Source organism: Tigriopus californicus, chromosome 5 (genome assembly GCF_007210705.1).
Source record: "Tigriopus californicus strain San Diego chromosome 5, Tcal_SD_v2.1, whole genome shotgun sequence".
In the NCBI taxonomy this organism is placed as follows: Eukaryota; Metazoa; Arthropoda; class Copepoda; order Harpacticoida; family Harpacticidae; genus Tigriopus; species Tigriopus californicus.
In genome coordinates, this window is record NC_081444.1 from 13,348,086 (window position 1) to 13,364,167 (window position 16,082).

Here is a 16,082-nt window from a genome sequence, read left to right on the forward strand (position 1 = left end):
ATATAAAATTGACCTACCGTTAATTGAAGAGATCTACGTTTCTTATTTTATTACTTTAATTCGAAAAGTGGCTCAGTGTGGCTATGACCAAAAGCAGGCCGATTTGCCGGGAAGCTCGTTCGCAGTCCATATTTCTAGAAGTCCGTGGCTTGTGCAACCACTTAAGCACGACCCGTCATTTGAACTTGGATTTGAACCAATGATCCCTGGAGTACTGTGGAACAATTTCGAAAGCTTCATGTCGATGTTTGCACGGTTGCTTGGCAGCTTCAGGGTGGGCATTTTTAGGCACTGTTGTCCAAACCTGTCGAAAAGTGTACAAAGTGTCCAAAAATACGAAACTTCTTTGAAAAAAATTACTTGAAAGTGATACTTTATTTTAGAAATAGCTCATTGATTGTGTCAAAAGCAAATCTAGTTTTTAAAACCTTTGCCAAACTCCTCTAAAATTCCCAAAGGAAATCTTCAAGGTATTTTTTTTAAAACTTGTTTGTCTTACCTTGACAACAAGCAGGTACCAAAGTCTCGGCCTGCTAGTGTACACTTGGGGCAATGCTTTCAAAAACTGGGATGGCTTAGTATTATATTCTAATCATAAAGCATAAATCATTCAACATTGTTATATATTTTTGTAAGAATATTTTTGTTGAAAATCATGAGTCTTTTAGGATTTTCTCTTATAAGGAGTAAATACTAAAAATTGAAAATCTTGGCCAATTACTAACTAAATATCTAAAAATTGTTTTGCATGAGCAAGTTTTTAGTAGTGTTATTAGGTAAGATTTCCTGGCCTTTAAAGATATGCTTAATGTAAAACAATGAGGAAAACACTTTGTAGGAACAAAAAATGAATCATAATTGAAAGACGTATAATTTATCAAGAAGGATCGTTAAGTATTTGATAGACAACTGCTAAACCATTGCAAGTTTCATTCATGACTTACTTTCATTAGAAATTGCCCAGCTACCATATAGAGAAGGTAAAAAACGACATGACTTCGGGTTTAAACGTTATGGCTTGTCTACCCTTTTTTGGGCAATTGTACTTACTGTTGAACACCTTGGGCCCACTTTTGTTCATTTTTGTTCACTTTTGGACACTTAAGTGTCCAAAAATCAATCTGATTGCCAAAATCGCTCACCCTGGGCTGGATGGACTTTGTTGGATGGAACATCGACCTTTTCTTTTCATATTTGATCATGTTTCAGTCGAATGATACATAACATTAACAGTAATGCTCGCTTCCATGAGTTATCACTCAATTTGAAGCATTAGTTGATTTTAAAATTGTGTAGATCCAAGTCAGTGACGTCATAGATTCTCTCCAAAGCATTTGAAAGCTTCGATCTTAGTTTGTATTTTCGTATAAATTTGCTTTAAAACTCAAACAAAGTGAATTCCCCAGGGGGTGGCAACGATAGTCTTTCACGCTAACTTGGAGTAACAATCATGGGAAACTAGGGACCACCTTGTGGGAAACAAACAAACTGGTTCTTGGCAATAACTGTGTTAATGGACCAAATGGGTTTTTACTACAATAACTGATTATCTGATCCGCCCCAATTGAAACATTTTCGACGTTTGATTGGCAGTTCAGAAGCGAAGGCACTCAAGGAACAAGCATTGCTGTAACTCGAACAGAAAGAAGAGCCCATTTGTATTTGAAATGGATCGCTCGATGTTTTGCTTCAATGCATGTATTCATCATGTCCCAATAGCTTCATACTTAATACGCGTTTAGGTTGCAACACGATCGATAACCCAGACAAGTTTTCCCGAGAAGCCGTCGGAGATCGAGTGGAACAAGAACGGTCTGATTTTCAATGAACCAGGTTTTTTTCTCGGATATAGTTCAGAGAAAGTTGGAAGATATTTACTTCCATGAATTGCCATTAGGGTTCCCACGAACTCTTTTTGGCCGTGGCATATTGCTTTGATACATATACCCGTTTGATGAAACGGATTGAAGCTAACAACGTAAGAAATGGGCAGGCCCAGAAATCCAACCGAATCCAACATAACAATTTTAACACAGAATTCGACAACCCTAATTACTCGCTTTCATTTCCTAACAACAGTTATCAACTCGTCATTTTGTCTCTATATGGTTGAGACTTTTATTCTTGGAATTGGCGATGGTAAGCAACTTTGATAAAAGATGATGGGTAAAAAAATAACATGATGTATATAACATCTTAGTTCATAGTTGTCCCAATTCATAGAGATAGGCTCCCAAAAGTTTGGTGCCCTCAATGTAGTTTCGTTCGTCAATCTTCTCGTTCTGAGAGTGGGCTCCATCGTCGCAAGCTCCCATTGGAATTAGGATCACATTCTTGCCCGTGGCCTCTTGTAAGCTCAGTGTCACGGGAATTGAGCCCCCTTCACGGGTGAGATCCGGCTCAACTCCATAAACCATTTTGGTGGCCTTTCTCCCGGCCACGTAATTGGGGTGATTTGGGTCACTGACCCAACAACGCCCTCCATGTTCCATTCTGGCCTTGAAGACGTTCTTGGAACCACGTTCCGCCCACTTCTTATTCAGATAGTTGACCACAATCTTCTCCACCTCTTCCGGCGTTTGATTAGGCACGATTCGAATGGAGAATTTCCCTTTAAAAGAATTTCATAACGCGTGAATTGCTCTGGGAATGCCCGGAGATGATGGATATTTGCATTGGATTGCATAGAAAAGATCTAAGGACGCATTTGAGATCAAGCATTTTCTAGGCCTAGGGCGCTGTGAATGATGGTAATTTGGCTACAATTTTTGAATGAAGCCAAGTCTGTTTCTTGAATGGGCATAGAATTTGAAACAGACAATAAGGAGATAAGGCGGGGTTTAAAATTGAGACGTTTCATGTTGCCAGGGTTCATTGAAAACACGACTGTTTTCTTATCGCAAACAAGATGAGGGTGTATTGACCAATTCCTATCCAATGGGGACAGGCTTAAAGGCATTATTGTGTCTCAACAACCTTCATCTGAAATAAATTGATGCCTCGAGGGATGATCAACGTCAACCTCTCATTCTCAACGCTCCTCTTTAACAAGGGAACATGAATAGATTGTTCCATCTAGTTCGTATTACTCGACATCAATTTCTCGACTGATCCAGTTTGCTGTGCGAGGAAACCAGTTCATGCGAAATCGAGTGAACGATATTGGGTTTCGAATTTCTGATCACATCCACAGGGTTTCTTCTTCTCGCTTACCAATGACAGTTCGAGGGATGACAGTCTTGGAACCAGGTTCATAGAAGGCTCCTTGGATCCCATGAAGAGACAATGATGGATTTCGCCATCTGGCCATCAGGGTCTTGACCTTGTCCTGGTGATGTACCAATTTGGCGGTGCCCACATCCTTGCAATAATCCTCCACATCGAAGGCAATGGATTCGTAGGTGGCCAACTCTTCTTTTGTCACCGGAGCCACGGAATCCATTAGACCCTCCACCAAGATATTGCCATCCTTGTCGATTAGGGTGTTCATCATGTGCATCAGATCGGCCATGGCTGCAGAGGAGGTTGTTAACAATCATGGACTCAACATACTTATATTGCGTTTGATATTATTATCCAGTAGTAATTTACCCTCATGGACGGTGCCTCCGAAAACTCCGGAATGCAAATCCTTGGTGCAACAGGATATCTCTACAAAAAAGTAGCAAATGCCTCGAAGGCCGTATGTGATGCAAGGCTTCTCCTTGCCTAACCAATAGTTGTCCGAAATGCAAACATAATCCACCTTTTGCATGAAGTCGGTATCTTTCCGTTTGGCCAACAAATCATCCAAGCCCTCGGAGCCGGATTCCTCCATCCCTAGAATCAACCACATCGATTGCCATCAATCGTAAAGACTGCAAACAAAGAAGAAGAAAAAAAGCTCGTCTACCTTCGAAACAGAATTTCAGATTCACCGGCAAATCCATCTTGAGGGCTTGATAGGCCTGAATGGCATGGAGCCATCCCAAGACAGGCCCTTTGTCATCGGACGCTCCACGGCCGTAAAGCTTGCCACCATCCCGCGTGAGCTATTAGGGACCAAATAATACCTGTACTCTTGGGCAATGCAATTAGGCGTCTAGAACCTTACCACAAAAGGCTCAAAGTCCCAGCCGTCCTCTTTCAAAGCGGGTTGAACGTCCAAATGGCCGTAGAGCAGGACCGTCTTCTTCTGGGGATCATGGCCGAGCTCGCCCATGAGGACGGGCGGCAACTCGATTTGTTGGCCATCGGGCAGGGTTTGCATGCCCAAACCGCAATATTCCACCCTGGCGCCAAAGCCTTTGAGACGATCGCCCGCCCAGTGAATCATTTTCACAACATCCTACGATGAGAATCGTTCTTATAAAAAAAAAAAAAATGTCATGAAAAGAAAACTTGGCTAATCCAAGACCAATTATAAACTAATAAAACTCGAGTTCAATACTTTTATCACTATTGGCATACCCTACATTTTAAAGGCCAGCAGCGACTAAATTCTGCTAATTAAAGAGGTCACACTCTACACCAAGTAAGTCCCTTTTTCATCATTCCATGTTTTGGTTCAGAGCTTGATATTTTGGGTACTAAGTCGAAACCTGAAATGTCAATATATTTTCCATGGCCCAGCCTATCTCACTCTGGTTATAAACAATCGTTCTTTTCCTTCCATTTCAAGCTGGACTGCAACCCGGCTTGACTTTTCCGGACCTTACCGGTCGATTCTCTGGCCAAGCCGAAACGGACTTGATCTCCACGGCCTGAGCCAAGGCCTGGATCAGGTTCTCCTTCTGCTCATCGATGTAACCAAACAACTTGCGCATGGGCTCGGGCACGCCCTGGGGGGCAGTGGGGCTGGGCTGGGCCATGATGAAAATCCGGGACAGGCGCAAGTAGTCTGAATGATCCAACAATCGAGATCGATCTAAATGAGAGCGTTCAGGACTTCAGACAAGAGAGTAGATAAGCTCTCTCGTTTTCCAAGAATGGCGAGAGTTAGATAGTTAGTTAGTTGATTCAGAATACATAGTAGGCGAGCTAGAAAAGACGTGCAAACACAGCCATCAATCGGGAGTGTGTTTGCCAGCCTGCCGTGGACACACTCGCCGCCGCGAATCGTCCTAGAGGGTAACGACAACCTCATACAAAAACGGGGCAGGTAGACGAGAAACGCCTCCTCCTCCAAGTCCTTGGCTGACAGAAAAGAGGTCACCCGTCCAGATACATGGAATGTCTGTGTAGAGAACTTCAGATTTCCCCCTTGAAGTGGGCATCTGAGGGAGAGAGAATTGAGGTCCGCCCATTCTTACCGACAGGTCAGATCAGAGTGAGTGTATGTACTCAAAATATGTCAAATCAGGTCAGTAATCTCTCTTGGCTGATCAGGGACGCCGGAGTCGACAGCGTGTCTCAAGCCAGAGGGCCAAATATGTCATGGCCTGGCCGAGTGGTTGGGAACACTTATGTTCCATTCAGTCCATTCACGACTCAATGATCGAGGCATCGGCCTTTCGATTAGGAATACTTTGTCATGCATGGTAGTTGAAAAACCACTATCAGACCAGGCGTGGTTGGCTGGTTCAGCAACGTCGACTTGGCAGCCCTACCTCTGAGGTTGAGTGAATAGCGGCAAGTCCCGATAAGGTTTTAGCATAGATAACTTCATATATAGATCGATGAAGGGCGCTGCGATCGCATGTTTTCGTCTCAGCTGTCGCTGGTGGAAAAAATGTTTCATTCGTAGTCAAGCTACTTAGGATAACTATGGTGCAAATTTGAATCGTTGACGGCTCGTCCAAATTCAGAGTAGAAACCCCTAATAAGACTCCTTGTCAAGCAATTGCTCTCGTCCAGCACGCTTCATAAAACGGGTTTGAGTAAGTTGTCCGACCACATTTTTAAGAACGAAATTTTGAAGAGGTTAAAATGGGGCTCAAGTTAAAGTTTTCATCCATGTGGTGGAAACACTTAACTGAAACGCAAGGAACAAGCCTGGGTTCAGGCTGACCTCCAGAGGTGTCGGAATTACCTTGTTTACGTATAGGCGCAATCATGTCGCCCACATTCAAGCACATTGTTGGGAGATTGAAACGAAATTCCGAATGCCTCATCATTGCGTTGCAATTTCGGATACATTTTGTTACACTTTCGAGATTTTCGAGATGCGTTGCTAAACAAGGGCAATCAATAGAGTACATGATTTGCTCTACTAATGTCCAAATCTTTTTTTGACATGTTACGTGTATTATGCCCTAAAAAGCATGTTTTTTATTATTCTACCACTCTTTCTACCTGTATATTTGTAAGATTCAAAAGGAATTAAGATTAAAGAGGAATAACAAACGTTTCATGATAATAATTCAACTTGCCTGAAGCAAGATTTAACGAAATATCTTTGTCCCATTTCCACAAGCGTCAGCTGACCTGAAAACATGCTCATGCGGTACAGCTCCTGTTGAACTTAAGCATTCTAGTTATGGTTTTCTATGGGTTTTAGGTACCTCGTAATGACAATAATGTAATCAGCGATGGGAAATTTCGAGATTAATCGAATTTCTGCCACTTTCAGCCACAAGTGGCTGGTGGCTGAAAATGGCAGAAAGTGGCAGAAATTGTTGTCAAAGATGGCCGATCTTGATTCTCAAAGATGTCAACGACAAGAAGGATCATATAGGGTTGGATAAGTTTTTCAAGTGTCCTTTGCTACAAAGTATATTGATATAGCATTGGCTGGAATGCAATATGTTCCTCAAATATTGCAAATATTGATATTTATACTGTTTGATGGGTGATTGAATTGATAACAGTATCCATAGACCAATTGCAGTATCCAAGGCGGAGCCACAAAACTCCCACATTTTTTCACACTCATCAAAATGGTTATTGAATACGATATAACTTTTTAAAATGCACTTTAAAAAGTTTAGGTCAAATGGAATCCCTGACTCCAATCGATTGCGAGGGCAAAATTCAAACTCGATCACACTTCAATGACGTTTAGTGGTGGCATCCCACATTCGATGCAAAATACCCATCCCAACGTGTCAAAACTACATACAGGAAGGCTTAAAAATTAACGGAAATGATCGTAAATACTAGAAAAAGATGATTTTGAAAAATACAAAGAATTCTATTTTCTGCCATTTTTGGCCACTTATTTTGGACCAATTTCTGCCATTTTCTGCCACGAATTTCTGCCAGGTGGTAGAAAATGGCTTTTAATAATTTCTCATCCCTGGTAATGACGCGTATTCCTCTATTCTTGGCCGGCTGGGCACATAAAAACGTTGATTATCCACCCACGTGGATATTTACTATTATGGCTGTCTAAATTCAAATTTTTGAACCACACAGTAAGTGGCAACACAATGCAATATTCATATTACGTTCGCATCGTTCGCATGCCATTGTAATCAACCTAACGTAATGATTGGCAATTGACGCAGGTTTGAACATATCCGTCATATGTACCTACATTGAGTCGAACATCCCGAGATCTCGCGACCTAATTTTAAAATGTTGGTATGAGGCTAGTCTGGAGTGAGCGCATAAACGTTATTCTTCACCGATTAGTTAGTTGGCAGTGCTGACTTTTAAATTTGTGGGAAATGTTAAAAGGTTTAGATAGAGACTTTAAGGGTTATTAATATCGTGTTAGGTGAGGTTAGGTTAAGTTTAAAAAAGTAGCACCGCCAACTAATCGGTAGATAATAACGTTTGCCCGGTGACCGAGCCTTTATCCATCGACCAGAATTTGAACTAAGATATATGTTGAAATATTTTTGCTTTTTGGGGGGGGGGTAAAATGAGGTTTTTTTTAAATTGTAATATTTTCAGAGGAAATATATAGAAAAATCATTTGTCGTTATTTCCTTCATGCCAAACATCAACAAGAGATTGCTCAATTTTCACAAATATAAAGAAGCTATATTAGTTGACGTTATCAAGCGTTGTCTGAAAAACTGATTCAGCAATATAGCAATCAAGTGCTGCACAAGTAAAGAGCAATTTTGTCAATTCAAAAGCAAAAATATTTCGTTTGATATAATAATGCAACAGAAAAGGGGCCAACTATTTTTGAATGAACATTTGATATCGCTTCCAGCTTATTTACAATCTAATTATTTTTACTACAACATTACAAAGCCTTGAATTTGAGCGAAAACCGAAGATATGTTATAAATAGAGGCCGGTAAAATATTCTTTTAGATAAGAACCATTTTCGCAGATTTGGTCATTTTCAAATGTTTTGAGCTGAAAAAATAAATATCAAATGTTTGTAAGATTGAATCAATTATTAATTCTTCTTGGAAGAAAACCAGAGAAATGACCGACCCAAAGTTCTCCTTACAAAAATAATATAAAAGTAAATAGTAAAAGAAAATAGTAAATAAATAGTATAAAAAGAAGGCAAAATAGAGCATTTGATGCTTGAATATTATTTAGAATTTTGTTTTAAGGAAAATCAATGGATAGCTTCTTGTGTGCCTTTTCATTTTCACAGATTTGTAATCAATTATTTTCAAAGTGCTTTGAACACGCTTTGCCCAAGTTCAACATCTACACATAAACTGAATGAATTGTATTGTTTCAATTTGATATCATTCATTTACTCTTAACCATAGACCATTAAAATTATTTTGCTTTGGGGGTGATACCAGGCTATTTCCCTTTCCTCTGAAATGATGAAAAACGGCAGCAAGCCATCAAAAGTCAGCCAATGCCTCACAATGTGCAATGGGTTGAAATTTTTGCAGAAACTTACAGGGTGGAAAGAAATTAAGGGCCGCTCTTTGTCGCTTCTGAAAATCCAACCCCCTAACTCAAAGAATGACTTGATCAGATTGAATCTCCAGTTTTTAATAAAAGGGATTATTGAAAAACCTAACACCATACCACGAATGATCCGAATTCACTCCAAAGGAGATTGGTAACCTTCTGATGTTTGCCCACCTAAAGATTGAGTCCTGAAAATCCAGATTTCGGCCATTAGCCTGGTCTGTTCTAAAAGGATTTATAGCATTTGCATGAGGATCTCCACTCTCAAATCGTTTGAGGATGATCACTGAAAGGCTCACCAAACGTTCCCTTGTCTTTACCGGCCTTCAGGATGCCCTTAACCTTGGTTCTGACCTTCAGACTGCGCTCACTTGAATTTTCAGACATTGTTTTGACGGCACTTTATCAGAGGGCTACCCATCGCCTCCAGGATATCGATAGACCATTTGTAATATGTCACTAGGTACTTAACAGTTTCTCTTAAGGAATGCTTGTGGTTTAATGTCAAAAAAATCTTTGAGCATGGAGAAATGTTGTGAAAAACAGCCATGGAGGCCCTTAATTTCTTTACACCCTGTAGACATTTACAACGACCTGAAAGGTGGTATCAATGGAAGTCAAATCAAAAAGATATCTTAACAAACGATTTTAACGTAGCCAGAATAGGAGATGCTTCTTGAATAGCAATATTTCCAGACCACCCTACAAGTTTTCAAATTCAGATTGGATGAAACACTATAATTACCATATAACAACAGTGCAAATGGCCACCGGAATGAAAGTCAGGGCGCATTATTAGTGCTGAACTTGAGCGCTCCTTTACTACTTACAAGGTCAATTTTACCGACCGCCGCTTCAATATGACCCCAGAGAATGTTAAGAAAACTTTAATTGCTCACTTTTTTCACCGAACCATGTGATTCGTTCAAAAAAAATGAAGAAACATTTTTTTGTAATTGGCTGTTTTTTCAAATATTGCCACTTCCGAGTAAATGTTATCTAAATATTTCAGCCATAAGGCAGGAAGTATCTTAGTGCTCCCTACTTATAAAGGGGAAGAAATGGGCACCAAAGTACCATTGTTAAAAAAACGTTGTATATTGTATATACATCAGATTTTATTTTATAGTTATTTTTACGCAATGACATGACCAAGAGATTATTATTATTATAAAGCAATAAAGCCCAAAGCCCAATTATGCATAAAATTTGTAATAATGAACCCTAAAATATATTTGAAATGCCACTGAACCTATTTGGAGACAAACGCCCGATAAGCCATATGTTTTTTTGGTCGTGTCCATCCAGCAGTCCTCATCTTTAAAATAACCTAGGTTGAGAGATTGGGCAAGTTGGCATTTCGGTGAGATCGTTGACCAGGTATTTCAAAGCTAGAGAGCCGCCAGCCAGACAGACAGACGGCCCACTAACCCGTCCTAGGGACCTAACCCGTCCCAGTAAAAATCAAGCATCGGGGATCCTTGCATGGATCCCAAACAGGGATAATCATATCCATGCATTCGTGGCATACGTGATTGATTCTTAGTGTGTTTGATCCTCGTATGTGATGACTTCGGTGAGCCTCGCCGAGGCGGGTCCGCTGCCTTCGGAGGGTCAGGTGGGCCCCGACCAGGAGGACTTGACGAGTGCCATCCAAGACCCCAATGAAGAGGACACGGAGCTCCGGGATCTGGTCACGGATCTGCTCCAATCTCAAGGCATCTTAGGAACACTCAAGGTTCGTACGGCCTATACTAGACCACGGACTTCTAGAAATATGGACTGGGAGCGAGCTTCCCGGCAAATCGGCCTGCTCTTGGTCATAGCCACTCTGAGCCACTTTTCGAATTAAAGTAATAAAATAAGAAAAGTAGATCTCTTCAATTAACGGTAGGCCAGTCAATTTTATATCATTTACATGCAAAGTCGATCGTTTCAAAGTTATGTTGTCAAAAGCGTATGTAGCTGACCGAAAATTCAAATTTTATGTAGTGTTTACTACATATTTTTGAACATGTCTCCCGAGTTCCCTAAGCATAGGTTTGGGCTCAAACTTGGCTGAGTTCATCTATTCAACAAGATCTTGGGGTCGTATGAAGTGCTTATTTGGAATAAGATGAGCAGTTTAGGAGACAGGATATTTTTGCTTCCGTTTGCAGTCCATATCTCTAGAAGTCCGTGACTATACGTATTGAACATCGTTACATACCTGGGCACAGCCATTACTGTACGGGTAAATAAAGATGATCAAAACATGTTTATCATACGTACGTGGGAGAAAATAGTTTTCATCAGGAAATGTGTAGCTTAAAGCCTTTGATAAATTATGTTTTGATAGATGGGTCAGTATTTCTATGTGACAATATCACAGAACTTTGAAGAAAGCAGCCACCCAAAGAAAACTTCAATCGAAAGAAGAACGCTATTATGTATCAAAGAGTGCGACAACAACCTTTAGAAAGTGCTCAAATAAAGACTGATTTCACATGTCACATGAGTTCTAATACATGAGCATCATTTAAGTAACACTGTTGTTTGTATTTTAATGGATATCATCGGATTCCCATTCAAGGTTTCAGATTTGCTAAACGGGAATCCCGGTTCGATCAAAAGGCTGAGATACGCTCTCACAACGGTTCTTAATTAATCAAGGGCCATTAAAGAACATAAAACATTGTCATTTAGATCGCCCTTTCATCTAATGGCTCACTTCTTCAGAGTTATATGCCAATGATGCCTTTTGCATTTCGTTCTGATCGTTGCCGGGAGCGTTTTTATCATGGCTCTCTGTCGTAAGCTTTGATGATACCGTATTTGACCTAAAACTATGGCCATGCTACTGCTTTGTATCACGATTCAATCAAGAAGTCATAGATGAATAAGGACCGACTGTCTGTCGGGAAATATATCCTCTGCTCACTCAGGGGCGCAAATAACCAAGACCAATTGCCACGGATCCCCTTTCCTCCGAGATTCTCCAGCTACTTACGCATATATAAATGGAGAGCCAGTGGAGCTAGAATTAGCCTTTATTTGACGCCTTGAAGATGTATGAGAAGTAAATTGGGTTCCATCCAATGAATGCTCCTGGCAAGCTACCTCAGCCCACACACACACATCGTCGTGGCCATCCATCTGTTGTCCAAGAATTCAAGCGGAAGATTTCCGCCCCTCGGAATGGATTTGCATAAGTGGCTAATCAAATTTGGTCGACAACTTCTGAAACGCTTATTTCGTTGCCAAATATCGTTTGGAGTCTTCTAGGCACTATCTTAGTTGGTGTATGATCGGCACTTTGTTTGGACGTGTTTAGCCCTCGACGTATTGGGCAATATCAATCGAATGAGGAGTTGGGAATGACGTGACTTATTTCAAATAAGATTCATTTGCATAATTTCTTTCCGAGATTGATGAAGGATGGGAGAGATTCAGATGCCTCACTGGCTGCAGAAGGATATTGACGGAACTTTCGTTTCCATGAAGAATTAGACATACGTACTTGAGCATTTTATTGGATCCAATGAAAGGCTACGGTTCATGGTTTATTATAAGTCGTAATCGTACCGAACGAAACGCTCTTTTTAGAGACGCAAACAAAAAAAAGCCAATTATGTTTGTTAGTGCTTAAAACAAGTGGGGTGATTATAGAGACGGGTTGCGATAAATGAGTAAGATTAACCTAGTGGATTAAAACATTGTCAGGTGATCAGAACAAATAAACAATTCCGTACTATGCGTGTGTTGTCAAAGATTAGTACGTTTTAAGCATCTTTAATCTTCAACAAGAATGAGTTCTGAATATCTTCAAACTCCAAAAATGGTTGAAGGAAATACAAGAAACGTCCCATTCCAACGCTTTAATATATGTTAAATGTTGAGAAACGTGGTTCAAGATGACAAAGGAGACCCGTTCCATACGCGCCAGAGAGGTTTTGTTATGTACTATACTGTATCAAGTTGGGCCCTTGCATGATTCATTACTTCACTGGGAAACCAATGTGTCGCGTACGAAGAACGACGAGGTAACTCGTCTCCCTCGATAAAGTTGGACCCAGCCACTTATTTACTTCCTTCTATCTTTAACTTCAGGCTCAACTGAGGTCCAACGTGTACCTTGCCCTGGAAGATCCAAAGGGCGGGAAGGAAGTTTCACAAAGGTCCTCTGAAATCAACCAAGCTCTTCAAAGTTATAGCAAGTCCACGGATGGACGGCTCGTTCTGCATTTGATTCGCGAATTCTTGGCCTTTTTCAATCTCAACTTCACACTCAGTATCTTTGAGCCCGAGGCCTTAGAAGCCTGTGGCCTAGGCATGAAAAGTCGAGGCCAACTCATCGAAGGTTTGGGTCTGAATGAATTGACCAACCCGAAATTGCCACTTCTAGCCGAGATTCTCCGACTGTCCAAAGTATCCGTTCTAAAATCGGAAACTCCGACACTCTCTGAAAGGTGAGATGGTTTTCGATTGTGATTTTTATTCTGTGTGCGAAATGGCTAGACAAGATGTTTTTACCAATGGATCCACTGTTATAAATATAAAGAAATTCGATCTCATGTTTCGCAAGAATTTTGTAAAAATGATCAGATTTTTTTTTTGAATTTTCAATGGCGTTATACTATTTTGAAGGAATGATTGAATGAAAACCTATAAATAGGCAGAAACGTTAGATGGTCTGTTAACCCTGTTGGGTTTAGTAGAACAAACCAAAGGTATAGAACCAAAGGCCAAATTGATCATTAACCATGCCGAGAGAGAGAGCGGGTTTTAACATGTAAATGAGCTAAGCTGAAACCTTTGTATGATTCTTAGAACTGAAGATGAATCCCCAAACACCAGTTCCATTGAATCCGGATTGACCCAAAAATCGTCCTTGTTTCGCGACAAATCCAACCCTGATATTTCTCAACCCGCATCTAATGCATCTACACCTTTTTCATCGCTGAATCTTTCTCGAGGAGGAATAGATCATGCCTCGAAATCTCCCATGAAAGAAACCCCTCCCGCTTCAGAAACCAACAAGTAAGTCAAATTTAAATCTACTCATGACGGCACGATTAAGTTTTTCTTTTTCCCCTACAATATCTAACAAAGCTTGGGAAAAACCAAAGAGACCGACAGCAAGGCTGGTTCAACTTTCAAGTCATCGATTCCCCGATCTGCTCTCAATAGTGGCCGAATCGGCTTGGACAGTGGAAGTACGGGACGTTCGAGGTCTTCACTCTCGAAGGAGTCGCCTCCGAGCTCATCAGAATCCCTGTCCAATCTATCCAATCCAAAGGATTCGTTCGAGGGCAAGATGGATACCGAGCCCGTCACCATGATTGCCCAGGAATCCAAACGGGACCTACATGAAAAGAAATCGCCCAATGCAGGGTCATCTCTGTCCGATTTACCTAAACTGGGCCATTCGTCCCTAGGGAATCTACCACCTTTAGGCGGGGGATTGGCCGCAGGGTCGGGTAGACGGTCCTTGGCACCATTGAAAAAGGTTCCAAGTATTAGTGACGAGTTGAGCAAAGTGGATGACAAGATTTTAACCAATACCACAGAAAAAACGGGTACGTCAACTTTTATATCTTGCATTTATACAATAGACTGAAGACGTTTGATAATCATTAACTGAAAGAAGACTGCACGGAGGTGCATGGAGATTCATCTTAGTGTAACCTTAATAGTATAGTGAATACTTATCAATGACATTGTTGCGCTTAAGGTGTCAAAATTGTGTCGCTTACTTCAGTACATCAACGCGTTGTCGGTGGAAAATTTGAAAAAAGCCGTTTTCAGAACTTGAAGTGGAAAAACTTTCCGATATGAGGCGAGACACTCTTCACAACGATGGTTTTTAGTTGCACTCGAGTCTCTTATTTGTGATTAGAAATGTTACACGAACTCGAGTCTTTTAGGAATAACTCGAGCCCGCAATGGTAAAAACATGCTTCGTTTGTTTATTCGGATATCTTCAAACAGTAGTCCTTACTCCATCATGAATTGACTATGAAAGAAACAACATCCTGAAACGCAATTGTAATAGCTTGGTTTAGTTTAGTAAGAACTAGAAGACTAAAGGGCACCAGTTAGTGTGTCATTGATTTGGATAGAGCTTCGCACCCAGCCATTCGTGGCAGAGCTTGAAAAGTTCAAGCTTGTTTGTTTTCCTCTTTTTATCTACTTTGTACAAAATGATTGGCCTTAGCATGAACCACTGGAGTATGGACGGGGATGGTAAGGTTGAAAATTAGCAACTCCAATTCGAGTCAATGAATTAAATTCTTCTTCAAATAAGGCTGGCCCCAGATCCCGGCGATTGCGTATTTCAAATGTCAGCTCAATCAAACGACTGGGTCCAAAGTTATGCCCTCTCAAAGTGCAGTACATAACAGAGCACAGAATGAATGACTTAGCCCTCTTTTGTTTAATCAATTACTACAAGAGGGCTAGTTCGTTCATTCATTGAAGAGCTTTGTAGTGCCTTTTGAGACGGCATAACTTTTGATCCAGTCGCTCGATCAAGCTGAAAATTGAAACGAGTAATTGTTGTAGCCTGGGATCATTCTCATTTGAAGAAGAAGCATTGTGCGTTAACTCAATCGCGAAAAGCTAATTCCCAAACCAAGCGTCCCCGTCCATATTCCAGTTGTTCATGGCCTTAGTCATTTTTTGTTGGACGCCACTTTACAATATTTTACAAGTTTGTGCACGATCGTCGTTGAATATTTTCATTACATCTTCGCCCTCATTGTTAGGAAGAGGCCGAAAAGTTTGTTTTGTAAAGCGTTAGACTGAAATAATCTTCGCTCAGATCGCACCCGCCGAGTCAAGAAGAAAGGAAAGGAAAGTACAAAAGTTTCCTTATCATTCCACGTCTTTCCAGAGAGAAACACAACAAGCCCGTTACGTGATTCTCGGTTAATGATCCTAAGTTGGGTATTCAAAGAAGTGTGAGGTGGTGACATAATTATGCCAGAATCAATGAGCAATTAGTTGATAACCTAATAGTGTCAGGAAAATGTGACATTTAGGCTATCTTTTGATCTTAGGACAAAGCAAAACGTTGGACTGATTCTTTTTAGAAATGATTTCTAGTTGCGAAGAGTGTCCTTTCTCTGATACAGTCAACATCTAAAATGGAAGCATCAACTTATCCGGGATCTAAATTTTTACAAATTGGTCAATGGTAGCGGTTGCAAATTGTATATAAACAAGTCTTGTTAATTATCTTACGTAATATTTTGACCGAAAATGTGCAAGGATTTTGAATCGGACGTTTTTGGCCTTGGCTCAGGTTTGCAAAGTTTTTCTCCTCTATGCAAAAATCTTTT

At 40.6% G+C, this 16,082-nt stretch overlaps 2 protein-coding genes across 4 annotated transcripts in view; one reads left to right on the plus strand and one right to left on the minus strand.

Moving 5' to 3' along the window:
* Positions 1-2,090: 2,090 nt before the first annotated feature.
* Positions 2,091-11,768, minus strand: LOC131880309 (cytosolic non-specific dipeptidase-like). 2 transcript variants are annotated; one of them, XM_059226908.1, is made up of 7 exons: positions 11,750-11,768; positions 4,698-4,906; positions 4,094-4,327; positions 3,893-4,031; positions 3,592-3,819; positions 3,214-3,513; positions 2,091-2,611 (listed from the first exon to the last, which is right to left on the minus strand). In XM_059226908.1, exons 1-7 carry the CDS (start codon positions 11,751-11,753, stop codon positions 2,202-2,204), a joined length of 1,524 nt encoding a protein of 507 aa, XP_059082891.1. In that variant the 5' UTR covers positions 11,754-11,768; the 3' UTR covers positions 2,091-2,201. The 2 variants fall into 2 exon arrangements, with proteins under 2 accessions (XP_059082891.1, XP_059082892.1); XM_059226909.1 differs by lacking the exon at positions 11,750-11,768 and adding an exon at positions 5,292-5,403.
* LOC131880310 (centrosomal protein 43-like) overlaps positions 9,954-16,082 on the plus strand; it is a 10,175-nt gene continuing 4,046 nt past the window's right edge. Inside the window, exons 1-4 of one of the 2 annotated variants that reach the window (XM_059226910.1) lie at positions 9,954-10,498; positions 12,850-13,208; positions 13,570-13,779; positions 13,852-14,318. In XM_059226910.1, the coding sequence (XP_059082893.1) occupies positions 10,328-10,498; positions 12,850-13,208; positions 13,570-13,779; positions 13,852-14,318 (1,207 nt within the window). In that variant the 5' untranslated portion in view covers positions 9,954-10,327. Of the gene's footprint in view, positions 10,499-12,638; positions 12,783-12,849; positions 13,209-13,569; positions 13,780-13,851; positions 14,319-16,082 lie in introns of those variants that run through there. The other variant, XM_059226911.1, reaches the window with a different exon arrangement.